Here is a 21,301-nt window from a genome sequence, read left to right as displayed (position 1 = left end):
ATCTAAACTGTAAGTAATTGATGACCCCTTTAAAGAACAATGAAGTTAGATCCTTTCTGCTGCTCAATGGATATTTAGCATATAAAGTTGAGGTAAGCCACTGAATGGAAGATTAAGTTTTAAAAGAAAAATGGCAGCACTGGTATTAAATCAGTATTACACATTTACTGATGTCATGACCTGCCAGTTCTGCATATTTCTGATGGATATTAACAGATAGACGCTAAAGCTCTCATCAAATAGGTATTGAATAAGATTTACTCCACATCTGCCTATGCATACCAAAGAAGCCACTTTGGAGGTTTAAGAGCATTAACGATCATAATTTTCAAGTTATCATGGATATAATGATGAACCACAGTGATGTAAGAATTTAATGAACACTTTAGACTTTAAAACAGACATATGTATACACACATTTTTGTACTAATACACACATGAATGTTTTTGGAGCTACCACCACGAAACCAGGTACATTTGAAGACAAAACAGAAACAAATAGTCAACTTGAAACCATCATAAGAACATAGAACAATACAGCACAGTATGGGCCCTTCAGCTCACGATGTTGTGCCGACCTATATAAACCTACTCCACGATCAATCTAACTGTTCCCTCTGGCGCAGCCCATAACCCTCCATTTTTCTTACATCCATGTGCCTATCCACCAGTCTTTTAAACGTTCCCATTGTATCAGCCTGTACAATAAATATAATTAATAAAATTGATTATATATTTAATATGATTATTTATATTAATTATCTTGTGAATACCAGTAAAACATATTTCCATGTACATTTTCTTTCACCTGAATTGTACTAATTTTTTAATAACTTTCTTTGATAAACGCTATAAATCATTATAATTAACAAACCACAGATAAGCTAAATTGTGATATAAAACTAACAAATTATTATTTAGAGCCTAGTTACTTTTTTCATAAGTTAAAATTATCAATGTCACAAAAAAGCAAAATTCTAATGGATAAATTTACTGACATTGACAACTTTAAGAACTGGTGATGAGAGTCTAAAAATTACAAACTGAAGTCAATTATACCATGGCAAATATGCCACCAGTGATTTTAATGGAAAACTCAAAACCACAGATGTTGGAATCTGAAACAAAAACAGAAATGCTGAAAAAATTCAGCTAGTCAGACAACATCCGTGGAAAAAGAAACCAGTTGACATTTCAGGTTGAAGACCATTCATCAGAACTGTGATTTTAATACTGTTTAAAATAGTTCTCTCCCCACAAAACCATGGCTGCATGTGCTCCAGATACAAAATCTATCTGAACACTCAGTAATGTTTATTAACTTTAAATCTTTACTAACTCTCAAACTACATCCTTCATTGTCACTTGGTCAATATTCAGGAACTTTCCTAACTAGCATCACTATAGGAGGTGATCATCGCCACACAGTAACTACACAAAACAGAAGGAACTTTCAATCCTAAACAACTTATGGGTTCAAGAAGGTGGGTCATCAACATTTTTAAGGGCAGTGAAGAATTCTTAATAAATCTTAGCCATAACATCCAGAAAATTAACTTAAAAATAAATTCTCACTATGGTATAATATCTGCAATGATAGCCATATACAGATCATACAATATCTTACTGAACCAGACACAAAAGTATATCAACAGATTCTCACAAAAGCAGCATAATATTATATTAAAATTCAAAGGTTAAGGATCATGGATGTTGAACTGTCCTCTTGGCGCTCATTGAGGTTATAGATCCAGAGCAGAACACAAGTAAACTGGAGCATAATGCTTAAAGTACAATAATACTATGGGCCTTATGTAGTATCATGCGACTTATCTGTCAGACGTTTACGAACATTTATACTTTTAAGAAAATTCATCTGCAAATTTGCTGAAAAAAACAAGTCAATATTCATGTTACAAAATGTAAAAGGAATCTAGAATCTAGAACAATAAAATGGTATATTTCCTCAACTAATGAGAGCTGCACATTAAAAAATATACAGGAACTCAATCCCTTATCCTGAGACAATGCCCTCTAGTTCTACACTCCTCTAGCATGGGAAACACTCTTACAGCATCTGCTGTCTCAAGCATCTGATATGCTTCAATGGGATCATCTTTCATTTTTCTATCTCCAGGAAGTAAAACCCATTTCTGCTTAAATTTTCCTTACAAGAATCAATGTAGTGAACCCCTGCTGCTGCACCTCCAAGCCTAGTTTGTCATTTTTTTTTTATTTTTAAAAAATTTTATTTACAGCGCGGTAACAGGCCCTTCCGGCCCAACGAGTCCGCGCCGCCCATTTTAAACCCAAATTAACCTACCCGTACGTCTTTGCACTGTGGAAGGAAACCAGAGCACCCGGAGGAGATCCAAGCAGACACGGGAGAACATACAAACTCCTTACAGACAGCGACGGGAATTGAACCCCGATCGCTGGCGCTGTAATAGCGTCGCGCTAATCGCTACGCTACCGTGCCTAAATAAGGAAACCAAAGCAGACTTTTTATGCCCTCCGCCACCTAATCTCATATCCTATGATTCCTTAAATGTCTAAAAATCTTTATTGGAACTATTGTCTTTGAATTACAACTATTGTATATGCCCTTTTTATGTCCAGGAAACTTTCTTTCCTGCTTCTTTTTGTATCAGCAGAAGCAACACATTGTGTCTTCATCAGAGTCATTAATATACATTGTCTAAATCCTGGGGCTCTCTCCCTAGCAGCACTATAGGAGATACCTTCACTGCAGCATTCAAAGGGGAGACCACCTTCTCAAGGACAATTAGGGATAGGCAATAAATGCTGATTTCCCCAGCAATGTTCAGCTCCCCAAAAGGAGTAGAAAACCAAGACACGAGCATCGCCATTGGACACTATACTTCCCCATTAGTTGCAGCTTGCTAACCTGAAAAATGATCCACTTATCTCCACTTATTGCATCAGTTGACCAGTCCTTTTGCAAATGTTAAAAAAATCCTCAATACAACAAGCTCTTAAGATGCAACTAAAAATGTAAAAAAATTAAAAATGTGATATTATAAAATCTCCTGAAACAATTGATAACCTGAAGGAATGAGATTTCCAGGCAATCAGAAATTTGTCAAAAGGGCAGTTCATGTGCTCATTACTAGATTGTTTTTCAGCACATTTGCCACAATAACAACACTTGCATCTATATAGCACTCTAAACTGTCCTCTGGCCACCTCACAGGAGTATAATCACACAAAATTTGACATCAAGCTGAAACGAGGACATTAGAGTAAATAGTCAAACCAAAAGATTTTATGGAAAATCTTTAAGGAAGAGAGAGGTAGAAAGATTTAGAGGGGGATTTTAGGTCTTACTGTGTTGGCAGCTGAAGGCACAGAATACAGAATGATTAAAATCTAGCTCTCCTAACTAGTGACAATGCTCATCTTTTACATGAAATTGCAATCTATAAAACCGTCAGTTTTCTGTAATATGAATTACTAGATCTTCACTGCCCAAGGAAATACGAGCATGAGAAATAGTAACAGGCCATTCTGTCCTTCATGTCTGCTCCAGCATTCAAATGATCTTTTACCCCTCCATCACCTAATCTCATATCCAATGATTCCATTAATGTCTAAAAATCTTTATTGGAACTAATGCTTTTGAATTAGAAGTAATGTATATGCCTTTTATTTTATATACCAGACATCCAAAGTAATAAAAAAGACCTCAACTATTTTTTTCTTGAAATGATTCCTCCTCTACTTGACACCAGGCTAATCACATTAGCAGGAATACAATGAGGACCTCAGACTACAGAATATATACTAAGCGGTAGTTTATACTCATTGCTCAGGATTTACTCAAATTCTCTTATTTACCATGTGCATTGTGATGGTTTCCAAGATGCCTAGATTACAAAACTCATGTTTTGCAGCAGTCCAACAAACATAGTTAATCAATGCATTTGGGAAGCAAACAAATTTTAGATTAGTTGAACTGAAATTAAACTGATATAAATTTAGGAAATAAATAAATAAAGGCCTTGATTTGATGGAAAGAACATTACAAAGATTACATGGCACTGAAATGCAACAAAATGAATGACTTTTTTTAAAAACTCAAACTACTCAAGACCATTGGTTCAGGAACTCCAATTAACTTATCAAATTTTGATGATGAAAGGTTTCTGTTGACAGGTTGAGGTTTTGCTAAAATTTATATTTGAGTTAGTCATTAACAGGACATACTGTGGATGAGAAAGCTGATGGAGTACAAGGATTGTCAAGTTAGAACTACGTTTTACTGTTCTATCAGCAAGATAGAAACAAAGAGAGAATATAGTCCAAAAGCCTAGTAAGAAAAGAATCCAAATATTTTTATTACTTTCTTTCCATCTATGGTTTCATAACTTTCCATTTTCTGTCTTGCCAAATTTGCTTCAGCTTTGAGGCCAGCAGTGGAAGCTTTTTAGCAAATAGCATCTTGTAAATCAGTGCAAATTTGCAAACACAGAAGTTCAGTGGGAGACATCAATAAAAATCAAAAACTAATTGCAGCACGAGTGTAAACATAAAAATACAATCTGCCTATGACAACTACTAACATTTCTAACCAAAGTGTGCAGATCTGAAAGTTCAGTGGAGTTCAGACTCTCCATTTTTATTTATGTCTCCATGGGTTTATAAACACCTGACTTATGAACATACATAAATACGCTCCCATAAATATTAAATTCAAACGAGAACCAGTCTTGGGGGAAAAAAACCCAGCTAATGTGCAACTTCCCTGCAGTAATCAGACACCATTGTCTCAACACAAGTCTTTGACCAAGGGAGGCCACTTTAAGAGTTGCTTTGGAAATTGATTAGCAATCGCTTCTATTGATACTTGTTCAACAAAACTCTATTAAGCAAGGTAACATCCACTGATACTTCAAGCCCATTGAAACCAACCATTGAGCATGTGACATCCTGATTCTCTACCATTGTAACTAGGCAGGGGAACACAATAAATAAATGTTCATGTTAATTGGCCTTCATCAGCACCATTCATTGCAATACTGTGGAGATATGGTTATCATATTGAGTGATTCTGTAAAAACGGAACCCATTTGTAAGCTGCGGACGGCCTGTACTATTCATTTCTAGATAAAGCAATTATGGTTTACAGGTTTTAACTTAATTGCTAATAAATGTCATAGATGTTGCGATATAATATACAAACATCTAATATCGATTGCTTAGATTCAGATTTTCCAACTACATTACCTTAGCAATACAGGCAGGACAAAACCAGTCACCATCTGGAATAGTGGTGATTTTGGGTCTGTGACAATAAGTGTGGCATCCCTTGTCACAACCATCACAAAGTAGAAGCAATTCTTCATTATCTCCCTTTCGACATATCTGGCAGTACTGTTAAAAATTACAAATAAAAACTTTGATGAACTTGTGAGCGAGACTGTCTGATTCACCTTTTGTCAATCTTTTTAATGGCAGGTGTGGCCAAAATCTTCATTTCTAACATGTCTTTTACTCTCCGTGCCAAACTCCTGATTGAGGCATGGGAGATCATGAGACCTTTCTTCATGTGCATTGATGACATAATCCTTATAGGCACAACCCCCAAGGGAATCTGAGAGCTTATGAGAAGTGCTTTTCCAAGATTAACTCTGATGAAACCAACCGTTGTACATTTTGATTTCATTGTTAAAGAATATTTCTTGCAGGCTAAGTAAATATGCCCTGATGTAGAAAGTACAGAGGTTGAACAAAACTTTACATAGAGCTTGGGTGCGAGTATGAGGTTGAACACTATTGATCAAACAGATCACTCTACCCTTCAATGGAATTGCTCTGCAAATTATAATTTAAATGTATCCTATTATATACTGCCTGCTGTGATGAAAAAGCAGTGCATTCTCTATGTAGTCAATCAGTCCCACAAGCAATACATTTTCCATATTGTTCCTAATTCAGTACTCTTATTTTAAATTACATCTATAGGAATTGTTGGAGGTCTGGCATTTCAGTTTATGACCTGAACTAGCACTTTCTGAAAGGAAAATGGAAACAAAGATATGATATTACAAAATAAAGTGTTTCAATTATATTATCTATACTTCCACTGTGCACAATATTTATTAACTTATCTCAAAATTACATTGATGTAAAAATTAAGACATTCCAGTTTATGGCGAGTTCATGACTTATTTTTCAAGTCATCCAATAATCTCTAATCCATCCAAATAATCAACAAAGAAAATGCTGAAAACATTCAACAGATCAGACAGTGCTTATAGATAGAGAAACAGAGGTTGACATTTCAGGTCAAAAACCCTTCAAAACTGGGAAGGTGAGAAAACATTTAGGTTTAATTCACAGGGAGTGTGGAGTTAGAAGGGATAAGAAAGGAAACATTTCTAATGGGGAGACCAAGATTGCCCAAGCTGTCTGAATGATGGATTGGAAGACAGATGAAGAACAAAGAAAGGACATGTTAAAGTTGTGAAATGCCAGTCAAAACTTTCCTGAGCTCTGTAATCAGAGGAGGATTCTAGAAATACCAAATATACCAGCCAGCATTTATGCATAGATAAAAACTTAGCTAAGAATAGAGTTAGTCACTTCCAGCATTCTCTTCTTGGTTTCACAATTCAGCAACAACTCTGACAAAGTGCCTTCTGATCTCAAATACTTTGTTTTCTCATTCCACAAATGCTGCCTGACATACTGAATGTTTCCAACATTTTCACTTTTTATTTCAAATTCCCTGCACATGCAGTTTTTGATTTTCAATTATCTGACATATTGTATGAGAGCATAGTTTGAAGTTTATTATCATACATAGATGATTAAAAAAGTGGGGCATATTTAACCACATCAAATTTATCTGCAAAACAATGACATCCAATCAGTCATCCAAAATTCTTTTATGTTCATGCCTATGCTGCACTCTGCACTTAAAGTGCAAGATGTATGATGGTGACATTTGTTCATGGTGAAGAGCTGATTTTGCTTGAGCAATGGATATGACAAGATAACAAATGTCAACATTTCTGGGCCTGGGTTAATGAAGCTAGCCCCAGAAAGGAAATATATTCTAATATGTTCTACGGATGCCAAAAGATGTTTATTTTGTGACTGACAGCTAAATATTGTTACCTTTCTAATCTCAATTCTTTCAGTCTTAGAGCCTTAATAAATAAAAAAAAGTTGGAATACTCTTGACTGTGGAGAAGGTTTGAGATCAGCAGAAATAGGAAATAAGATTCAGGAAAGATCTGCCATGGGAGAGGATGGAGAATTCTTCCTTCTTAAAAATAAATTCATCTGGGACAGGTTTTATGCTCAGAGAAAGGTACAGCTACTTGAATTGCAAATGCATTCCCCAAAGAACCTTGTAAAGTTGTCCATGGAGTTGAGATAACCAATTAGGAAATATCTTTCTTAGAAAGCAAAAACAATGTACAATCTAGAAATATGAAATAAAAGCAGAGCATGCTGGAAATACTTAGAAGGTCAGGCAGCATCTGGAAAGAGTTAACATTTCAGATTAATGACAGGTCATTGACTCGTAATGTTAACAGTTTTACTGAGAACAAAGAAAACAGCAAACTCTACAAAACATACATTATCTCATGTTCAAGCAGGACATTACTCAGCGCCTTCATTAGTCAAGGCACTGAGTTCAAGAGCCAGGAAGTTACATTACAGCTTTATAAAACTCTGGGTAGGCCACATTTAGAGTACTGCATTCAATTCTGGTCGCCACCTTTTAGGAAGGATGTGGAGACTTTGGAGAAGGTGCAGCAGAGGTTTTACAAGGATGCTGCCTGGTTTGGGGGACATGTGCTATGAGGAGAAGTTGGATAAGGTGGGGCTGTTTTCTCTAGAGCAGTGGAGGCTGAGGGGAGATTTGACAAAAATTTATAAAATTATGTAAGGCATAGATAGAGTAGACAGCCAGCATCTTTTCCCCAGGATTGAAATGTCTCATACTAGATGGCATGTATTAAAGGTGAGGGGGGAAAAAGTATGAAAGGAGATGTGCGAGGCAAGTTTTTTTTTACACAGAGAGTGGTGGGGGCCTGGAATGCACTGACAGGGGTGGTGGTAGAGGCAGATAGCGTAGGAGCATTTAAGAGACTCTTACATAGGCACATGAATATGCAGAGAAGGGAGGGATTTGGTCAACGTTCAGGGAAGAGGGATTAGATTAATTAGGAGTCATTGGTTTAATCATCCTGGGCCGAAGGGCCTGTCCTGTGCTGTACTGTTACTGTTGTAGGTAATGGGGGAAATGGAGAGAATATAAATTCATGAATGAAGTGGGCATGCTAATGGAAAGAGAAAAAAAACAGGACTCACAACTTTCATGATTGACTTCTCCCATGCTATTGTCTTCTCTAATTGTTGAAGGCACATTGCTACCTGAGCAGCATTGTGAGCTTGCGACAAGGCTTTCCGCCACATTTTTAATCCAGGGGCAATATCTTCATCACTTCTGTTGAAAGCAAAAAGAAAAATTTGATTAAAAATATTGATGCAGTTGGGATTGTATTGTCATGTACAAAAATGTCACATCAAGCCAAACAGTTTTTAAAACAGCAGTGTGCACAGCCAGTAAAGAGTTGATATAATGTTTAGGCATTTGAACTTCCCTATAGCATTGTGGCAACATGCCTTAAAGCTAATATATGATCAAATGACGTAGGACATTCCTGCAGACAAAAACATCCACAGTAAAAGAAGTCTCTACAAAGCACCATGCAGATAAGGATGATCCACATGGATCACACACACACAAGAAACAAGGGGAAAACAGGCAAGAAAAAAGGCTCCAATTAGCAGAAAAGCACAATAATTTTCCAAGTTAATCTCGATAACCTACCCATCACCATCACCTGTATTGGATGGTGCAGGAGCAGGAACTGTAACTGTGCCCACATTATCCAGTTTGATCTGAATGGTGGTACTTAAGGGGCTCTTCAGATACCTTCTCTCTATGTTCTTCTCCAAATCAGCCAGCCTCGTTACAGCTATATCTAGAGGGTTGCCATCTCGTCGTTCTATACTGCTGCCATTTTCCTCATCCTCTTCTCCGGTATGTTGGCCAGTCTGTTCCGTATCAAAAGGTTTGTGTTCATAGTAGACCAGATCATCTCTGTCAGAAGCAGGCTCAGGACATATCCAGCCCTGTAAAAAAAAACGGAAAAAAAACTTTTTCTTCTTTTGAAATTTCTTAGCTGAGTGCAGTCTTATACATTATAGATGTTGTGATCCTTCAGAAAAATAATGTGAAAACTTGGAAAATTAATATAGATGGGTTATATAGCTGTGGAGAAATAAAGGAAGATCATCAATCCCTTCCTTTCTCTGAGATCACACATCTCCAGGTAGGAATCATTGGATAGACTCTGCTCATTTTAAACTTTTTAAGGTTGATATGTTGCTGCACACATTGAATGATGGAGCAATCTGTTTTATAATTAAGCAAACATTCAGACGACCTCAGACAGTTATCACTGATAACTGTCCAGACAGCTCCATTTATAGAGTTATTTCTTGCATGTAGTAATTACAAATGCTGAGAAAATTTATAGCAGTCTGTTGCACCATTAATCCTTTCAAATTTGATCGAGTTGGGGAATAAAAGCTCCAGCAAAAAACAAAGAATCATTGGATCACAAGTTGCATATTGGGTTTTGGTGGTTGACGTAAAACCTCATTGGGCATGACTATGAACACAATGCCACATTCTGTTTCTTCAGTACCCAAAATGCAACTTCCATTATCTATAACAGAACTTGTTTAAAAGGCCTTGAGATTCATCGTCATCTAAATAACAGGGTTAATAGTCTTAATGGCTCTGCTAACAATTAAAACATTCAGCAGAGTAATTTAAGATCCTTAATAACAACAGGAAGATCAGAGAGAGAGAAAAAAAAAAATCAGGATTTCTTTTATCAATTACAAAGTATTTTTAAAATCACTGAATAGTAGCACAGTGGTTATATTGCTGGATGAGTAATTCATTCACTGGATCAATAACCCAGAAGGACAAGTTCAAATTCCACCACTACATCTGGAATGCAATGCTAGTTTCAGCAAAGATGAACATGAAATGGGAGCATGTGGAGAATAGGTTAGAGATAAAATTAGTGGAGAATGGAATTACATGGATTTGATAGGTCAAAATAGTCACTTCTATCATACCAACCTGATACTGTCCTCATTGATCCATCTGTCGCGGAGGAATTTAAGATTGTACTGATAGGAGTGAGCATTACACAATCCTTGAGGAGACTTCCTGGCCTAGGGTGAAGCCGTTATTACCTCAGTTTTAAGCAAAGGAACCAACTGTGGTTCAGCAAGGAATGTAGGAGAACGTGCTAGGTGCAGCACCAGACATACCTAATGAGGTGCCAACCTGACGAATATACATTACAGTTCTATGTGCATCCTCAATAAGTTAAAAAAAACCCCAAGGGCAGAACTAAGCAACAGCTTTGCAGTCCGACTGTAGTCACTCATAAACAGTAGCAGGAAATTAAACAATGGGAGGAGAGGGCTTCACCATAATCCCATCCTCAGTGATAACTAAACCCAGCAGGTTAATGCAATGATGAAGCGGAAAGATTTTTAAATCATCTTCAACCAAGAGGGGCTAAGCTGATGATCTATTTCATCTGACTCCACATTCGATTAAGTTCACCTGACATCAAGAAAATGCTGATTGCACTGGATACAATAAAACACCCAACCATAATGCTCAAAATTTATGGTCCAAAACTAATTGCATCTTGAGGTAATCTGAATCATAGGAGCTGCAACACTGGCCAGCTATCCAACAGAATGAAAAATTGCCTGCCCAAGACCTGTACACAAGACACAGAGTAAATTCAGTCTTCCTATTACTACACTATTAGTCTATTCTCAAACGTCTTAAAGTGATGGAAAGTGTTATTAACACTGCTGTGTCAAGCAGCACTAGCTCACCAGCGGGCTCACTAATGGTCAGTTTGGGTTTTTCCAGTACCACCAAACCAATTACGGCTGTGTTTCAAAAACCCTTATTCTCAGGCACTGTGCCAGAGGTGAAGTTAGAGTGACTGCCCTTCATTCCAAAGCAGCAATTGACCAAGTATGACAATCATGGAACACCGATTAAATTGAAGACAATGGGATTTAAGGGGAATGCACTCCAACAGCTAGTTATCAAAGGTGACAAAAATGTAGATGGTTGTAGTTGCTAGAGACCAAATCATCTCAGCCCAAAATGTTGCTCTGGAATTTCTAGTCCAGAAATCTTCAACTGCATCATCAGTGATTATCATGAGGTCAAAAGTGGGAATGCCCACTGAATTACAGTACTGAGCTCCATTCACAGATCCTGACATAATGAAGCAGCACCTGGACAACAATTAGGCTTGGGCTAATAAATTGCAAATAATACTCACACCACACAAGGACCAACCACGGTTCATCTCTGACAAGAAAAAGTCTAAACCTCTCTCCCTGGCATGAAGATCACCAAATAACACAGAAAGGAAAGGGTCACCACCGACATGAAACTTGACTGGATCATACAAACAAAAATTGTGGTAACAAGTAAAGGTCAGAGGCTGGGTATACTGTGATAAATGAGTCACCTCCTGACTTTACCATCCACGAGGTATGTGATATCTTGCATTTGTAGCTAAAACACCATCCAGAACATCTACACTGGAATTCATCACCACCCTAAGCTTTCCCTCCCTCCACAACCAGCAAACCATGAATGCATTGTGCGTTTTGACCACTCCTCACAACTGAAAGTCACCACCTAGAAGGACAAAGATCAACATGAGCAAAGAATCACCACCAACTACTATATGTCCCTGAAGTCACTTGACATCCTCAGTAAAATACATTGTAGTCCCTTCATTTTCATTGGATTAAAATCTTGGAACTTCTTACTAAAGAGTACTGTGCAAGTGCTTTCACCACCTCTAGTAAGGAGACTGTTACCACTCTCCAAGGTTGGCAGAAGCTAAATAGGATTGGAGGTGTATGTTGCTCAAAGCATGGGGTGGTAGAAATGGGTTTCAATTCATGGGACACTGGCACCAATACCGAGGAAGAAGAGAGCTGTTTCACTGGGATGGGCTTCACCTGAATGGTGCTGTGACCAGTGTCCTGGCAAATTGATTAAATAGGGTTGTAGACAGGGCTTTAAACTAAATAGGACTGGGGAGGGGTCCAAGAATAAATCAAAAGGAAATGAGAGTGATGGCACAGGATAGCAAAGGGGAAAATTGACAAGTAGTGTGATTGGTTGGGGCAGAAAATGTAAACAGAAGTATGCAGCAGAGAGCAAATCCAGAGTTAGTAAAAACTATATTAGAAAATAAAAGCTTAACAGCTTTTATTTGAATGCACATAGCATTTGCAATAAAGATAGACAAGTTGGCAGCACAGATAGAAATATACAAGTATGATCTAATACCGATTACAGAGAATGTGACTGCAGGGTGACCAGGACTGGGTGCTCAGTTATCTAGGTTATATGACATTCCAAAAGGGCAGGTCAAAAGCATAAGGAGGCTGGGTAGTCATAATATAGAGACAGTGAATAGTAATGTACAATCAGGTTGGGTTAAAATCATAAATAGCCAGGGAAAGGAGACATGGATGGGAGTAGTCTATGACCCCCAAAATATAACCTTGCAGTAAGGCAAAGCATAAATGGGGAAATATCTACAGCATGTTAGAAAGGAACTGCTGACGGGAGGAGATCTTAAATTATGTAGCGATTGAATGAACCAAACTGGCAAGGGTGTTATAGAAGAAGAACTTGGAGTGCATCTGGGATTGTTTCTTATAACAGTTTGTTACGGAACCTACCCAAGAACAGATTATTTTGGATTTGGTCATGAGCAATGAGGAAGGATTAATAAGAGATCTTGTGGTGAAAGATCCCCATGGAGGGAGTGATTGCAACATGATAGAATTCCAGATGCAGTTTGAGGGTGAACACCACAGGACCAAAATCACCGTCTTCAACTCCAATAAGTGCAATTATAATGGCATCAAGATTGCCTAAGGTGGATTGGGAAAAATAAACCAAGAGACAGGTCAGTAGATGAACTGTGGCAGATATTCAAATAGCTGGTCCAGAATACACAGCAGGAATTTATCCCAATTAGAAGAGATTCCACGAGAAAGAGGCATAAATCAGTGATTAAAAAGGCGGTCAAGGATAATGAACATTTGAAAAGTACGGCATACAAAGTGCCAATGGCTGGTAGTAGGCCAGAGGATTGACAAGCTTTTAGGATCCATCAGCAAAAGACTAAAAAGCTCATGAGAAAATTGATTTTGAGAGAAAACTTGCATGTAATATCAGAACGAACAGTAAGAGTTTCTATGGATCTACAAATAGGAAGCAGGTGGGACCTCTAGAGAACAAGGCTGGTGAAATAATAACAGGAAACTAGGAAATTACAGATATGTTAAATCAATTTTTTGCATCAGTCTTCACCAATGGAAAACACTATAAATATCCCTAAGATATCAGATAGGCTAATTTAAAATAACAGACTGGAATCTGTAAAAATCCCAATCACAAAAGATAAAGTATTAGAAAGACTCATGGGCTAAAGGCAAACTAATCACTGGGACCCAATGGCCTGCACCCAAGGTTTTAAAGGAAGTAGCTCCAGAGATTGTGAACCCACTGGTTGAAATTTTTCAAAACTTGCTAAATTCTAGGAGGATACCAGAAGATTGGAAAACAGTCAAGGTGACTCCCTTGTTCAAAAAGATAGGAAGGCAGGTGGGGAACTATAGGTCAATTAGTTTAACGTCTATTGTTGGCAAGATGCTGGAGTTAATAATCAAAGAGGAAATAACTAATCATTTAGGAAAGCTGAATATAATCAAACTAGTCAGCACGAAAGGTAAATCACTCTCAAATTCTTTGAGGATGTGATAGGGAGAGATGATAGAGGGGAACCTGTCAATGCAGTGTTTTTAGATTTCCAAAAGGCATTCGACAAGGTGCAACATAAGAGTCTGGTGCATAAATTAAGAGCACAAGGTATTGGAGGAAGTGTGTCAACATAGATTAAAAACTGGCTGTCACATAGAAAACAAAGAGCTGAAATAAATGGGCCCTTTTCAGGCTGGAGGGATGCAACTAGTGGAGTAGCCTAGGAATCAGTTCTTGGCCCTCAACTGTTTATTCTTTACATCAATGACTTGGAGGAGGAAATGAAATGCAATGTTTCCAAGTTTGCCTACGATACAAAAATAGGTGGAAGGGCACATTGTGATGAGGACACTATGATTCTGCAAAAGGATATAGACAGATTTAGTGATTGGGCAAAACCCTGGCAAATGGAATTTAATGTGCGAGGTCATGCACTTTTGTAAGAGAAATCAAAAGGTGATTATCTAAATGGAGAGAGACTGCAAATGAGTGAAGTTCAGAGGGATCTAGGGGTTCTAGAGCATCAATCACAAGTTAGCAGGCAGGTCCAACAAGTAGTGAAGGCTAACAGCATGCTAGCCTTTATTGTGAAGGAGTCAGAGTTTAAGAATAAGAAAGTTTGTTGCAGTTTCAGTTCCCTTACCTAAAAAAAAGATATGGTAGCATTGGAGGCAGTCCAAAGGTAAATTACCAAGATAATTCCTGGAATGAAAAGGAGGTCCCGTCATGAGAGGCTGAACAGTTTGGGGTGTATTCCCTGGAGATTAGAAGAATGATGGGTGACTTTATTCATACATGCAAGATCCTAAGTGGGCTTAACAGCGTGGATATTGAGATGTTTTCACTTGTGGGAGAGTCACGAACAAGGGGACATAGCTACAAAATAAGGAGTCAGTCATTTAAAATTGAGGTGTATAAAAATTTCTTCTCTCAGAGGGTAGAAAGTCTCGAGAATTCTCTGCCTCTGAGGGTGGTGGAGGCCAAATCATTTAAGGGGGAAAGTAGCTAAATATTTGAAAGGGTTATGGGGATCAGACACAGAAGAGTAGAGGCTAGTATAGATCAGCCATGATCATATTGAATGGCAGGGCAGGCTTAAGGGGCATAGTAGCCTACTCCTGCTCCTAGTTTCTTGTGTTCTTGTGGATTCACTGAATGCAATCTGGGGATACTGATGCAGGAAACACTCAGTAAGTCTGGTGTGGGACACTTCATCAGAACTGAAAAAGAGAGAAACAAGTTAGTCTGGGAAGCAGAGAAGGCAGGGGAAGGCAATGGGTGGAACAAAGGGAGTTTCTCAGATATGGTAACCGTGTGATATGTTGCTGGTGTTATATAGCCTGTGTAATGTTGTACACTCTGGCCTACTGGGACATATCCAGCAGACCAGACTGTATAAACAAAAGGAAAAGGAAAAAAGGGATGGTAAACAAAATTGGCTTTTCTAATACAAACAGAAAGAAAGAGCAGTTATCTAAAAGTTGAAGAATTCAATATTGAGTCCTGCAAGCTGCAACTTGACCAGATGAAAGATAAAGTGTTGTTTCTTGTGCTTGCTTTGGGCCTCATTGAAACTGTGCAGGACGCCACAGATCGATAGATCAGAGTGAGAGTAGCAAGGGGAATTAAAGTGGCAGGTAACTGCAAGCTCAGAATCACTCCTGTGGAGCACTGGTGCTCATGAGAGCAGTGTTCATCCAATCTGTGTTTGGTTTCTCCAATTAGAGGACAATTAGTCTCTGAATGCAGTACTGTAGACTGGAAGAAATGTAAGTGAATCACTGCTTCACCTGAAAAGACTGTTTGGGTGGGAAGGGAAGAGGTGAAAAGATAGGTGCTGCACCTCCTGTGGTTGCATAGGAAAGTACTATACGACATGAAATGGTAAGCAGGGACGAAGGAGCATTAGGGAGTTGGGAAGGGGGCAATCCCTTTGAAATGCTGAAACAGGAGGGGAGGGAATGTGTATCTGGGGTGGAATCTTGTCAATACTATCATAAATTGCAAAGGATGATCAGTTGAATGCAGATGCTGATGGAGTGGAAAGGAGGGACCAAAGGAACTTTGTTCTTGCTCATTCCAGGAGGAGAAGGGGTGAGAGCAGAGGTGTAGGAAAGAGATGAGACACTGTCATGGGCTCTATCTACTATGATGGAAGGCAAGCCACTGTTAAGGAAGATGGAAGAGATTTCAGAAGCAGATATACAGAATGTCTCATTATAGCAGCAAATGTGACAGTGCTCTCTATAACTTTTGTGCAGAATGTATCCAGTTAACATCTGGATAATTAAAATCACCTATTTATAAGAAATTTATTTCCATATGTGCTTTTTCATGTGCCTCCAATTACTTGGAGGTCTATTGGCCCACCTCTGTACTTTAACCCCAACTAAATTGTTTTGTTTGATGATCCTTCTAACATATCATTTCTGCCGCTTGGCTTTGATTGTTTTTTTAAACCAATAATGCCTCCCATCCCAAATCCTTGTTGGGAACCTTGTAACATTATGCTGCCAGTCCTACCTCTCTTTAAAACATATTTCAGTAATAGTTAATTATGTCTATTAATCCCCTCGACTTATTTGTCTTGTTTACTAAACTCCTTATATTTAGGTACATGTTCCATTAAGTACAACCAGGCTCCAGTTCTTTGTCCATTCTCTTGACCTGCTGAATATTTTGGCATCTGTGTTTTACTTTTGTGCCTGTTTGTACATTGTTAATATTACACAAACTGATGGCGAGTGTCCTCAATGAGAGAAAGTGACTCCTAACAATTTTCCTTACTCAGACACATTGGCATTAGAGGTTGCCGTAGACAAACTCCAACAGGTTATTACCTCGGGCTGATTCTATCACAAGCCCAATCTGGCAGCTTAATCCTTTAAGAGCCAACTAGCTCATTCTACCAAGTAATACCAAGCTATTTATGAACAATTTGTACCAACATTCCACCAACTCTAACACCAGTGAGAAAATTGATTGGGGTGAGTGCATCCCCATCCCACTCCAATTTATTGATCTCTTGCTGACTTTTATTCCAGCTGCTTAATACATTAGATTGGCTTGCTAAACCACTTCAGGAGGCATATTAAGAGTGAACCATATTGGAGAGGGATTAAAGTCATATGTGGTGCAAATTGGGTAAAATTCCTTCCCTAAAGAGAAGTGGTGAATCAACTATTTTTTAATGACAACCTGATAGACACACAATCACTTTTACCAATATTAATCTCTTATTTTAAGATTTTTGAAACCAAGTTAATTTTCCAAAGAACCACTGTTGCATTGGAATGTGTGTTCCCAGGATTACTCGTCCATTTTTTTGGTTTACTAATCCAGTAACAAAACCACTGGAGACAGAGGAGGCATTACTGCACCAGGCTCCAATTGTAAAATGAATCCTATTCATCATTAATGCTAATTACTATTTCATGCATTTTTAACTAAAAATTTAGTATCCTTTTGCTTTCATCCATTCATGCAGGCTTTCATATGGGTTTTCACAAAATGTGTTCCCAAAATAATCACCTACCTTAATTTGGAGACTTGCCGATGCCACTTTCCTTTCCAGCTCTTCAACTTGCTGAAGAATGGCTACATCAATTTCAAATGCTTGATCTTCTATTGACCAGTTATGCACAGCTGCATCAGTAACCTGGTTTTCTTCATCGTCTTTATTTATTTCAAATATTGCAACTAAGTGAGAAATAATTTTGAATTACTTAAAATGCTTCTGTTGCTATTAATTCTCCTAATACAAATCTAGCTTGCTATAAAGTTTGTATTCCTATCAATTTAACATTTACTGACAATTAATTTAAGAAAATCAAAATAAATTCAATAAATTGTTCAAATGCACACAATGTTTAACAACATACCGTCTTTACTTCTGATGCAGGCCTGACTGATGTAATCCATGTGTTTCTGAAGTTGTTTCTGCAAAGCCTTTTCTCTTATTCCCCTGAGATGAAGTACTTTAAATAGAGTCTTCAGCTCCTCAGGGTCAATAATTCTCCACCAGCCTCGCTGCATGTCTTAAAGAAAGTCAGAAATATGCATTTGATATCACTGAAAGGTTCTATTACATTCCATCATTCAATATGAAGATTCAAACAATTTAACTGTCTGAATGGCATCAAATCAGGATAATACAGCAGGTCAGATGTTGTTGTAAAAGGCATTTTAAAAAGGATATAGCTGAAGGCAAATATAACAAAACTAATTCCACCACAAAATGTCAGTAACTTAGCTATTGATGTTATCTATAACATTATTATAATCTGTAGCAGAAAATACTCAGGATGCAACTTCTAAAGGAAACCCATTGGCTGTCAAAAGCAGAGGAAAAAAACATGCCAAAGGCTAACCCTAGTGTTACACTTTCATTACAGATATTCAGAATGTGGAAATTCCCATCCTATTTCAGGAATATCAAGGTCAGCTTTCTGGATGATTCAGTATTATTTTACCTTCACCTTTGACAGTGAGAGTTAGGAAATTAACGTCACCAGTGTGGGAGAAGATGAGTCCTCAAATACTGATTCTCAAGATACAAATTTTTAAGGAGGTTTGGTAACACCAGTGCCTTCCTTCCAGAGGAAAAGACAGTATACTTCCTATGCTGCAGAACAATTAAAGGTTGATTTTGAGGGCCAAGATTACTTAATCAAAATAGACTAATAGGGATAAACTGAAAAATCCTAAGTTCCATGGGCAGCTTGCCAACAAAGTGGTGCACAACACTGTAGTGCATGAAGATGATTCTGTCCAAGGTGAATTGAATAATCACCTCCAACACAACAGCAGCATCCACCATCATGAAGTGTCCTGACAGCCTTTTTCTTCCTTTTATGCCATATTGGAAGCCTGGACAGTTGGAATCTTGGCTTTGGGTGCCATTATTGATAAAAAGCTTCCTTAGTATAATGTAATTCCTGCATTCCATTCTCACATAGAAAAATACTTAATTGGAGCATTAAACTAAGTGAACAAGCATAGAGAGGTCCCAAGGGCTTGCGTGGGGCAATTGAGAATTACTTCTCAATTGTCTGTTATGGATGGAATCGAGTTATTTAATAAGTTTGTTTCCAAATAATTTGGTGGATTTGATTGTATTTCTAATGAAGAACTCACAAGATACAAGGAAATTAGTTGGATTATGGCAGGGCTATGCAATGCTAGGTACTTGAGATACAAAGGATGGCTTTGGAGAAGCAATCGGCGAATTATTCTGAGCACCCTTCCATCACTGGGCACTGATGATCAATGCCACTTCATTCTCCAGCTGTTCCTTTTTTTCACTTGCTACTACCCAGATGGAAGTAGAGGCTGGTTCCATACAACAGACATATTATGGAGCATGCAGCTGATGACTGCACTACAAATCATCTTCCAAGTTGTTCCAGCAGCATGGCAATCAGTTCAGCAAGCATATCCAATGTTCTGGGCTTAAACTGAGCATCACATCAGAATCGCCTCAGTATTCATATTGCCCTAACACTGGGCAATACATTGAAGAATTTCTTCATGATAGATGCTGAGAAACTGTTTCTCTGGTTCGGAGTTAAAGCTGGGGAGTAGGGAACAAAATGAGGACCACACTTTTTCCATAAAGGCATTTGTAAAAATTTGGAACTCTTTCCTCTGAAAGACTCTGGATGCCAGGACAGCAGGATCTTTAAAGAATGAAAAATGGAGCAAAGATGCAGAAATGATGAAACCAGATTAGTTGTGATCCAACTGAATGACATAACAGTTTTTTTGAAAAGAATTTACCGGATATAGGAATCACTACCAAGGCTTTTATAGCCCAACACTAATTGCCCTTTGAGAAAATCGTGGTGAGCCACGTTTTTGAATTGCTGCAGTCCATGCTGTGAGAAAACACCTACAGTGCCATCAGGTAGTGAGCTCCAGTATCTAGACCTTGTGACGATATGTTCTCACATCAGTGATAATCCTAAATCCTTAATCCTACACCTATAATTAAAATGTGTATTACCAGAGTGTTAACACTCTCAGTCTTTCCAAGCTATAGGTAGCAGTCTTCATTGAAAGTTCATCCTTACAATCTTCTCCTTACTCGACCTCTTGCTTCCTTAGTATTCCTCTACTATTCTGGCCCATCATTCCCCCCATCTCAACTCAACTGCACCAGCTTTCAGAAAGCTTCTCCCATCATCTTGATTTTTTGTTTGAAACGTCACATGTTTGTGTGCGAGTTTCAGAGATGATGAGTAGAACTATCAAATGAATGGAATGAATCAGAAACAGTGATACATATAACAAGTCCTTACAGTTAGAGATAGTGTGGAAGTTAGAGATAATGACATCTATCACAAAATAATTGCTATGATGTTTTTATCCATGCATAATGCCACAGGAGATATTACAGTGCATTGTTAAATACTGTCCAAAGTCGATACAAGGAATACCAATGAAAATCAACTGTTTAACATGTTCCCAACTACCTTCAAATCACGTGCATGAGAGTTTTAGAGACTGCATCATCAGCACCAATTACTTCAAGATATCACAACTGTATCACAACTGAATCATCTTAACAAAGCTGATGTGAAACGTCTGACCCCTCTGGATTTGCATTTCTGCTGAAGCTGAAGATTTGCAAGCATATCCTTAAGCACTAACTGACCTTAAGATATGCCTGAACAATCTCAATAAGATCATCTGAATAGTAGCCTTCAAGAGGTTATTTAGACACAGCTCCACCATCCATTTAAAAATTAGCCGAGATTACATATCAGCATAGTCACAAGTTGTACTTATCTGATTAGTTTTACGATAAATACAAATTCATAATGTATTTTGATAGCAGGATATGTTTGTATGGTTTTCAATACATCCACAAGCCAAATCAGATGAGTTCATTGATAGAAAAAGCTTTTTTTCTTGTTAAAATATTTCTGTAAAAGACATTTTCACCGTATAATGCTTTCCCCTCCAGAGCTTTTTCAATGGATTTATTTTCCTTTCAATCCAAAAATTTCCAATCAACTTATTTGGAAGATGCAATTTTTAAAACGAAATAGTCATTGTAGATAAACATATAAAGTTGGTTTACAAAGTATACAATTTGCTTTCTTTTACCCAATAAAATCAGTTTTCACTACCATAGAAAGATACAATAATTACTCATTTTTGGAAACCATCATTTTCTGGTCATATTATTATGCGAGTTTATCCTCTAATCAGCACTATTTAAAACAATGAGAATGATCTAAAACCAGAGACATAAATTGTCAATATGAATGAACTGAAGATGGGAATCAAATTTACAGTCCACAATAGCAGGATATGTGATGTTTAATTTGGCTGAAAAAAATT

The 21,301-nt window shown here is 37.7% G+C and overlaps 1 protein-coding gene across 17 annotated transcripts in view; it reads right to left on the bottom strand.

Moving 5' to 3' along the window:
* Nucleotides 1-21,301, bottom strand: part of baz2ba (bromodomain adjacent to zinc finger domain, 2Ba) — a 227,068-nt gene that overhangs the window by 8,190 nt on the left and 197,577 nt on the right. For 13 of the 17 annotated variants that reach the window (XM_052011471.1, XM_052011509.1, XM_052011451.1 and 10 more), the window contains 5 exons: nt 17,836-17,991; nt 17,490-17,653; nt 8,873-9,177; nt 8,350-8,485; nt 5,248-5,394 (listed from right to left, as the gene is read on the bottom strand). In XM_052011471.1, coding sequence (XP_051867431.1) covers nt 5,248-5,394; nt 8,350-8,485; nt 8,873-9,177; nt 17,490-17,653; nt 17,836-17,991 — 908 coding nt within the window. Of the gene's footprint in view, nt 1-5,247; nt 5,395-8,349; nt 8,486-8,872; nt 9,178-17,489; nt 17,654-17,835; nt 17,992-21,301 lie in introns of those variants that run through there. The other 4 variants (XM_052011567.1, XM_052011574.1, XM_052011584.1 and 1 more) reach the window with 2 other exon arrangements.

The sequence above is a fragment of the Pristis pectinata genome, chromosome 1 (assembly GCF_009764475.1).
Source record: "Pristis pectinata isolate sPriPec2 chromosome 1, sPriPec2.1.pri, whole genome shotgun sequence".
Lineage (NCBI taxonomy): Eukaryota > Metazoa > Chordata > Chondrichthyes > Rhinopristiformes > Pristidae > Pristis > Pristis pectinata.
The sequence above is the reverse complement of the archived record's forward strand: the minus strand, read 5'-3'. Positions and strand labels throughout refer to the sequence as shown.